Source organism: Sciurus vulgaris, assembly GCF_902686455.1.
Source record: "Sciurus vulgaris genome assembly, chromosome: 11".
In the NCBI taxonomy this organism is placed as follows: domain Eukaryota; kingdom Metazoa; phylum Chordata; class Mammalia; order Rodentia; family Sciuridae; genus Sciurus; species Sciurus vulgaris.
This window is the reverse complement of record NC_136472.1, coordinates 63,145,073-63,154,810: the sequence shown is the minus strand read 5'-3', so window position 1 is coordinate 63,154,810 and position 9,738 is coordinate 63,145,073. Positions and strand designations below refer to the sequence as shown.

At 36.7% G+C, this 9,738-nt stretch overlaps 1 protein-coding gene across 1 annotated transcript; it reads right to left on the bottom strand.

The window, feature by feature from the left end:
• Window positions 1-1,368: 1,368 nt before the first annotated feature.
• ASCL3 (achaete-scute family bHLH transcription factor 3) lies at window positions 1,369-3,396 on the bottom strand. The gene has a single exon (XM_079103166.1). The coding sequence runs from the start codon at window positions 2,688-2,690 to the stop codon at window positions 2,145-2,147; it is 546 nt and encodes a 181-aa protein (XP_078959292.1). The 5' UTR covers window positions 2,691-3,396; the 3' UTR covers window positions 1,369-2,144.
• Window positions 3,397-9,738: the final 6,342 nt, after the last annotated feature.

Here is a 9,738-nt window from a genome sequence, read left to right as displayed (position 1 = left end):
TCATCTTCCTGGCCATAGGGGTTCTTTAGGTATGGTATGTTACTCTCCAATTAGAATGGATCTTGAGACTTTTTCTGGGAATCCTGGGTTATAGACTTTTTCTTTCCTCCTGTGTACAAATAAGAAGGCATATGATTCTGAGAGATTCTGATAGCTTTTTGGGGACACCAAAGCTATTTCCAGAGAAAGTCAGAACAGACCTGAAGAAAACAAGTCTTAGGTGACAATGTTGAGTCCTTCAGTTATGTGAGCCTATAAAGTTCCTTTCTTGGTTATGTGAATCTGGATTGTTTTTTTTTTCTTACTTGCAACCCAAAGTGTCTTAAGTGAGGACTGCCCTCAACACATAATTTTGCAGTTAAAAGTAAACTGTAGCCCAGGCCCATATACCTTAATGGCTGAATTATCTGGCACACAGAGTCTAGGAAAGACTAATGAAGGCTGCCATTGACAGGATTCCTGAATAAGACAGTGGGATTTCAATGGTGGAGGGGGAAAAGAGAATATTCTAGGGTTGGTTAGCTCAGTTGGTAGAGTGCTTGCCTTGCTAAGCACAAGGCCCTGGGTTCAAATCCCCAGCACTGCAAAAAAAAAAAAAAAAAAAAAAAAAAAAAGAGAGAGAGAGAATATTCTAGATAAGGCAGGAGGCAAAGGATGTACTTGCAACTGTGGTTTGCTTTTTTTTTTTTTTTTTTTTGACAGGATATATGTCCTATCCAATTTGGGATGGGAACAGATTGTTGGGAGCTTTGAAAAGCAAGTGAACAAATTTAAACAACACTGTAGTCAAAAAGAAGTCGTCATCAGATAGTTGGAGCAACAAAGTAACTTGAAACTCTGTAAGATATGGAGGGCAGAACCAGTTGGGAACAGAGGCTAGAAAGCCAGAGAGGAGATAGTTAACAAAGATTCAGATGCAAGGTGACAGGATTGGAAGAGGAAAATAGTAATGACAAATATTTATTAACACCTACCTGAGTTGAAGTTCTTTAAAAGGAAAATATGATGGATATGATTGGTGTCTGTCTACTGAAAAGACAGAGATAGTTGTGTAAAAATAATAGGATAGGAACTGCAAGAGAAGTATGTATACGAAATAAAGGCGCAACTAATGGCAAGGAATGAAAGTTGGGAAAGACTTCAGAGACATGACAGTGGAGGTGACAGTGTGTGGGAAGTCTTGACTGTTCTTGGTGACAGATGGGACTGGGAATTAAGAGGGAAGGAACTGCTGAAGCTAGCCTTAAGAGTAGAAATGGAGACATTTTGAAGGCAATCTCCAAGTTATGGGGCAGGGACTCTCCTTCCCAGGGATGAAGGAAAGGCCTGGCAGCTGAAAGTTTTCAGGGCTCGAGGATGGCTATACTATGGACAAAATAAGATAAAAATAATAATGATGATAAAAAACAATGATCATGGATATGTACACAGTGTCAGGCACAGTTAATCCTCATAATAAACACCTGGGGAGTTGCTGAGATTATCCACATACTGTGGATGAAGAACTAAGACCTAGAATGGAAATAGGAGTGAAACTTGAAACTGAGGCAGTTAGTGTCCAGAGTTTGCCTTCTGAAGTCCTATACTAAGCTGCCTAAGGAAGTCTATGTGCAAGAAAAAGATGAGTCTGAAATCTTTTAAAGGATGACAAAAGTTTTATAAACTACTATTGTTTTTACCCTGAGTTGTTTTCTCATTGTGACTTCTTGTCAACACCAAATAAATAAGAACCACCAAACTTTGACAAATCAAGGGAAATTCATTGTGACCACTTAGCAACAAGTAGCTGCAAAGTGCACCTTGAGCACTAAGTAGTCACTTGTCACTTTTCATGCTTTTGTGAGAGCTTCTCACAGCTGAGACTGGGACCAAGTGTGTGAGAAGGGCAGGGTGAGAGGTACAGAGGACCTTGGGGAATCCATTCTGCTCTTCTAGAGCTCTCAAAAGAAATGAGCCAAGCATTTTCACAGTCTACATAAGATAATGTTTAGTACATCTGAAACCCAGGTAGGTAAAATCCAGCATAGGTTAGCAGGGGAGCTAGTCTCTGCCTACATGGAAATTACATTTAGGAAGAACTATTAAATGATGCTGTGAGAGACCTTATTTTGTGAAAGTATCTGTTTCCATTTGGAAATGCTGATTCAAATGATTTTAAAAATAGGGTCAGCATGGTGACTGGTGGTTGCCATTAGGGAGGAGCCTCTCCTGGGGTTATTGTTGGTCTCAGGTTTATCAGGGCACAGAAGAGACTGCAGGTAGTTAATGTACTTGATTGCAGCTCTGAGGGTTTCCACTTTGCTGAGTCGTTTCTCCAGATACTCCTCTGGCAGATGATGTCGCAGTTGGGCATAGCCTTCATTGACACACTTTACCCGTTGCCTTTCCCGCTCATTCCGTTTCCGGATAAAGGCTGGCCCATAGGAGTATTCACACCTTCTGTAGTTTGGATAAGGCATTGGGAATGGGAAGGAGCAGGGTTCACCATAATTTTCCATGATCAGGGAGTCACTGGAAAAAGGCAGCAATGGCAGCTCTTCAGAGTAAGGGGATGGCACTGGGGCTTCAGGATACAGGTGGAAAGTGACCATGGGGTCCAGATAGAAGGACCTGGGCAGCGGCAAGTGGGTAGAATCAGAGAAGACAGGAAATTTGTCTGGTGGATTAGAGTAGCTTCTATTGTCCGTCATTTCCTCTTTAACCTAGAAATATAACCATGTTTATTAATTTGGCCAGATTCAAAACAGAGCAAGGTTTGTATTCTTAGAGAGCAATATTTTAAAGACTTCTATTTAGATGACTAGTTTCTGAGCCCATTTGGGAAAGCACTGAAAAAATAAATAAATAAAAAAGGAAGAAAAACTAAAAATAGGATATGTGTAGACCTAGTCAGAAAGAGGGAATGTGTTGGTGTGGGGTATAATACTTTATCCTTGTGCTCCATGGGAGTGGACACAACATCTGAATATAGCTGCCCTTTTCTCAATTAAGTTCTGTGTATTTTAAAAGTATGACAGGAGTTTCTCACTTAAAAGAATTCTATACTATTTAAGAACAAGTGATTCCTTTCTTATTTTTACTTTAGGTTTTGCCCCTGTCATATCAGGTATTACTTAAGAAAACTGTGCTTATGAGGATGCATGATCATTAACTGGTTTGTAATTTTTCCAACATGTATTTGAATATTGTGGTTTTGGTGTTTCCCCAAACTTCAGTTACTTGCATACACCTCCATGATAATCAGTACATCTGTTTTGCCTGTACTATTACTTATTATTTAAAAAAAACACTTAATATTTTTTACTCAAGTAGATTTATTTATTTATCGTAGTACTGAGGATTGAACCAGGGCCTCCCACATGCAAGGCAAGTACTCTATCACTGAGCTACATCTTCAGCCCCTCAAGAGGACTTATTTTAAAAGAGACTTTATATCCCTACTGTAAATGTGAAATCAGTATAATTCACAATAAATAGCAATTAACAGTACAAATATTAAATATCTGGCTAGATATTATTGCTTATTGTATGAGGGAGATTAAAAGGCATTCTAGTGATGTAGAAGACATGTTCCCACCAGACTAAGACTATAACTTCAGGTCACAAGAACTGAAAGAGAATTGGAATGGGAACGACTTTCTCACAGGTGATTCAATATTATTAGTGTTGTTTTTGTATACTGTCAAAAATTCTCTCTCTTACTATTCACAGTTATAACCCCATCCACTGTTTTCTGCAGTGCTGGGGAATTAAACCCAGGATCTTGTGCATGGGAGACAAGCTGTGTACCACTGAACTACACCCCAAATCCCCATCTTATTTTACAACAACTATTGCTTATTTGCATTTGACCATAATATGGTAGCCACTTAAGGTTTTTAAAGGGCACTGTAGTTTAACAAGTTAACTAGGAGGCAGGTAGACCCTGTCTCAAAAAAAAAAATTTTTTTTAAAGAGGGCTGGGAATGTAGCTCAGAGGTAGAGCACTTTTCTAGCATGACCAAGGCTCTGGGTTCAATACCTAGTACCACAAGAAAGGGCTGCAGGGGATCAGGGAGAGGGATGAGGAGTGAGGAGGGTTATAAGTCATGGTGAAACAGGCTGAAAAAGGAGTCAATGCCAGGAAATGCTCTTTCTACAAAGGGAGTAAGGGAGGATGAGATAAGTGGGATAGATCCAATTAAAAATCGAAACAGAGGAACAGGAAATGAAAGAGTCTAAATTACTGACCAAATGACCTCACATAAACTAACATAAAACAAAAATCTCTGGAAGACTAACAACTAGCCAAGATTCTGTCAAATAGAAAAAGTTGCTGAGAGAAACTAGCTAGGAAATTCCCAAGCTAGAAATTCCAGAGAGCAAGATGAACATGTATGGCAGAAGCTGCAAAATGATGGTAAATGGATGTGGAGGCTGCACAACTATATTTCTGGCAACACTCTTATTTTTGCCTACAGTTAATAAGCCAGAATTTATTAACTACAACGGTTCCCCCCACAAAGTAAAGCATTTGTCATCAAAGTTAATTATGTAAAATTATATTTTTGGATATGGTTTTACCCTGAAGCATAACTGAAATAACATCTTAAATCTTGACCCAGATGAAATCTGAGTAATTTGTATATGCCACAGATAATTAAAAGTGTTTAGGTTTTTGTGTAATTCTTGGAAAAAGAGTCTCTGGGGACATATTGATAAAGAAGCTTTTTTTTTTTTTTTTTTTAATTGAGAATTCCAGTAAGTCCACCAATCAATGTAGTACGATCTAAACATGACCAACTTTCAAATAGGAAATTTTAACCACGAAACAGAGTAAGAGAGTGAAAAAAAAAAAAAAAAGTGCAGCAGTGAAGAGAATTAAGATAGGAAGCCTAGTAGAGTCTAGATGTGTTTGTAGGAATCAAGTACAAGTTTATTTTAAAGGAAAGCAGCATGGATTGTTAGTGCTGGGGCTCCATGGTTACAAATACATGCCCAACTAGCAAACACACCTATCTTGGGAAAATCTTGGGTTTCTATCTTAGAGCTCTTCTGGGAAATAAATGAGATCTTAATGATAAAATCCTAAGAGATTCCAGATGCTGTGCTGAACTTTGTAAAAGCTTCAGTTTTCATGGATTAAAAAAAAAAATCTGGCATGTAAAAAACAAAAAACTACCACTGCACGTATAATTGAATTATAGAATGTCAGAGCTGGGAGGAAGCTTAGAAACCCTCTTTTCCCACCCCTCAGAGGTTGTAAAAATCCCTCAGGTTGCAAAGGTAGTAGCAGAGCAGGGGCCAGAACATATATGTCCTTACTTCATAACTCCTCCAGGTTATTTAAGCACCAGTAAAACCTAGATCTTTCATAACATGGGCAATAATTTATATTTTAAGATAATGGAATAATCAGCTTGACAAAACGTATAATTTAAAAATGGTGTCTAAGGATTTTCTTAAAAATCAGGTTCCCCCCTGGGCCACTCTGGAGAAGTATCTCTTACCTGAGTTTTGTCGCTCAAGATGTTGTATTTGGGCTGAGTCAGATTTAACCTGATTTATAGGTGTTTTTTTTAGTAACAATATGCAAAGTAGCTTACAGTTAAACAGAACTGCTTGGTTCTGGTTTAGCTGCTTTTTCTATCTAATAGGTAGATATGACAACACATGACAGTACAATACTAAAAAGAAAGATTTGCTTACAAAACTGGACATTTGTAACAAATTCTTTTGTTAAAGAATACCCCAGTATTAATCTGGGATATGATTTTATATCAAAAGTATTTATAGAAAAGATCTTTAGTCTCATAATATGCAAATATTGGTCAATATTCTTTTAGAGATTTAGGCCAGAACTAGTGGGGTCAACATGAACTTACATCTTTTTTGTGTGTGTTTGTGTGTGTGTGTGTGTGTGTGTTGTATTAGGGATTGAACCCAGGGGTGCTCTACCACTGAGCTATGTGCCCAGTCCTTTTTATACCTTATTTAGAGACAGGATCTCTCCAAGTTGCTAAGTCCTCGCTAAGTTGCTGAGATGAGACTGGCCTTGAACTCTTGATCCTCCTACCTCAGCTCCCTGGGATTACAGGCATGCGCCACTGCACCTGGCTACCATCTTCAGTTCTTCTTTTTTACTTTTTATTTTGAGACAGGGTCTTGCTAAGTTGCTCTGGCTGGTCTAAAACTTGGGATCTTCCTGCCTCAGCCTTGAGTTGCTTGGATTATAAGTATGTATCACAATGCCCAGCATTACATCTTTTAAAAAAATACCCATTTTATTTTTTCCTATTTTTAGAGCAGTTTTAGGTTCACAGCAAAACTGGGCAGAAAGCACAGAGTTCCCATATACTTCCTGCCCCTACACATGCAGTCTCCTTTACTATCAACATTCTGTACCATAGAGGCACCCTTGTTTTAGTTGATGAACCTATACACCTTTATCACCCAAGTCTATTTATATTCTATGGGTTTGACAAATGTGTACTGGTGTACACAATACAATATCATACACAATAGTTTCACTGCATCAAACATCCTTTATGTTCTATTTATCTTTCCATCTTTAACCCCTACAACCAATGATCTTTTTACTGTCTCTATGGTCTTGTCTTTTCCAGAATGTCATATAGTTGAAATCATTCAGTATGTAGCCTTTTCAGATTGGCTTCTTTCACTTAGTAATAGAATTTAATGTTCTTCCATGTCTTTTCATAGCTGGAAAGCTCATTTCTTTCTAGCACTGAATAATATTCTACTGTGTGGATGTACTACAATTTATCCATTCACTATTGAAAGACATTTTGATTGCTTCCAAGTTTGGACAATTATGAATAAAGCTGCTATAAACAGCCATGTGCAAGTTTCCACATGGACATAAGATTTCAATTCATTTGGCTAATTACCAGAGATCACAATTGATGGATCATATAGTATAGGTTGGGGCTGAGGATATAACTCAGTTGGTAGAGTGCATGTCTTGCATGCACAGGGACCAGGGCTCAATATCCAGCACCACATGAACACAAAACAACAACAGCAAACATAAGTATAGTTTTTTAACTACCAAACTCTTCAAAATTGCTGTATTGTTTTGCATTCCCACCAACAATAAATAAGAGTTCCTATTGTTCTACAGCCTTGTATTTGTAGTTAGTGTTCAGGATTTTGGCCATTCTAATAGATGTATAGTGGTATTTCTCTCTTCTTGGCAGTAAAGGGGATTGAACTCACAGGGGCTCTACCCACTAAGTTACATTTCAGCCCTTTTCATTTTTTGGACGGTCTCACTAAGTTGCTTAGGCTGTCTCAAATTTGTGATCCTCCTGCCTCAGCCTCCTGAATAGCTAAGATTATAGGCATGTGCTATGCCTGGCCTCATTGTTGTCTTAAGTTTTATTTCCCCAATGACATATGATGTGGAATATCTTTTAGATATATTTGCAATCTGTATTTCTTCTCTGGTGAGATGTTGGTTTAGGATTTTTGCCAAGTTGGATTTTTTTTTTCTTTTTGTTGAGTTTTAAAGTGTTTTTGTATATTTTGAATAATAGTCTTTTATCAAATATTCTTTTGCAAATATTTTCTCCTGGTCTGTGGCCTACTTTCTTATTCTCTTGACAATGTCTTTTGCAGAAGTTTTACATTTTAATGAACTTCAGCTTCACAATTATTTCCTTCAAGGATCATGCCATTGGAGTTTTACCTAAGAAGTCATCATTATCTAGATTTTTCTCCTAGGTTATCTTCTAGAAATTTTATAGTTTTGCATTCTACTTGTAGGCCTATGATGCATTTTGAGTTCATTTTTAGGAAGAGTTTAAAGTCTGTCTAGATTATTATTTATCTTTTTGTATATAGATGTTGTTTGTTCTGGCATCATTTGGTGAAGATTATCTTTTCTCCATTGAAGTGCTTTTGCTCCTTTGTGAAAGATCAGTTGACTGTATTTATGTGTGACTATGTCTGGACTCTATTCTGTCATTGATCTTTTCATCTACTCATATGTCAATACCATACTGTTTTGATTACCATAGCTTCCTAGTAAGTCTTGAAGATGGGTAGTATCAGTCTTCAGACTTTGTAGTCCCCTTTATTATTTTGTGGCTCTTCCGGGTCACTTACTTTTCCAAATAAACTTTAGAATCAGTTTGTCAATATCCACAAAGTAACTTTCTGGGATTTTGATTGAGATTGCATTGAACCTACAGGTCAAGTTGGCAAGAACAGACACCTTGCCAATACCAAGTCTTGAGCTATAGCTCCAGCCCCTCTTTGACTTCTTTCTCAGGGTTTTGTAATTTCTTTCCTAAATCTTATGCATATTTTGTTGGAGTTATACTTAAAAATGCAATTTTTAGGGGTGATAATGTAAATTGTTTTTAATTTCAAATTCCTCTTCTTTACTGTATATAGCAAAGCAATTTTTTGTATATTAGCCTTGTATCCTGCAACCTTACTATAATAATTTATTAGTTCCAGGAGATTTTTTTGTTACTGTTGATTCTTTTGGAGTTTCTACATAACCAGTCATGCTGTCTATAAACAAAGACAACTTTATTTCTTCCTTTTCAACCTGTATAACTTTTATTTCTTTTTCATATCTTAATGCATTAACTAGGACTTCCAGTATAAATACTGAAAAGAAATGGTGAGAAATGACATCCTTGTCTTGTTCACATTCTTAGTAGGAAAGCTTGTAGTTTCTCATTATTAAATACAATATTTTTTTGGTATACATTCTTTATCTCGTTTAGGAAGATCCCCTCTCTTTCTAGTTAGATCGATTGTGGTACTGGAGACTGAGCCCAGGAGTGCTCTGAGCTACATCCCCATCCCTTTTTATTTTGAGACAGGGTCTCACTAAAGTGCCCAGATTGGCCTCAAACTTTTGATCCTCCTGCCTCAGTCTCCCAAGTTGCTGGGATTACAGACATGTGCCAACATGTCTGGAGAGTTTTTATAATAAATGGGTGTTGGATTTTTGTCCAGTTCTTTTTCTGTGTTCACACTGATATGATCATTTGATTTCTTCTTCAGAAGTGATAGATTGCATTATTTTCAAATGCTGAACTAGTCTTGAATGCCTGGGATAAATCAATCACGATGGAATCTATTTTTTTAAAATAAAATTTTAAATATTTTTTTTAGTTGCCAATGGACCTTTATTTATGTATTTATGTGTGTCTGTATTTATTTATTTATTTATTATGTATGTATGTATTTATGTATGTATGTATGTCTGTATTTATTCATTTGTGGTGCTGAGGATCGAACCCAGGCCTCACACATGACAGCAAAATTCTCTACCACTGAGCCACAACCCCAGCCCTTTTTCCTTTTTTTAATACTAACTATGAAATCAAGTTTAGGTTAGATTTTTGGGTGCTAAAAACCCTTAAAAAAAAAAAAAAAAAAAAAAAAAACTAAACAAAACCAAAATCATTAATAGTTCCTAAAATCTCATCCTTGTGATTTTAACACATTTTAATTCTAACATGATTTTTGTTAAGGACTTCTTAGAATAAGCACTCCTTAAGGAATTTTTAAATCTCTCAAGTTATCAGAATATTTGTATACTTTTTAGAGACTCACCTAACAATTCATACATTCTTTCTGTATGCACACACGGTTAACTTAATGCCAATGTTTTATGATTAGATTGGTATAAAACTGTCTTACAACAGGCTACAAAATGTCTTTGTATCTTCAAGTTAATCATACAGCAAAGATGGAAGAGAAGAAACTTAGAGA

What these genes read in the sequence shown, in the direction of transcription:
- ASCL3 (XM_079103166.1), bottom strand. Translation starts at nt 2,690, where the DNA reads ATGACGGACAATAGAAGCTACTCTAATCCACCAGACAAATTTCCTGTC.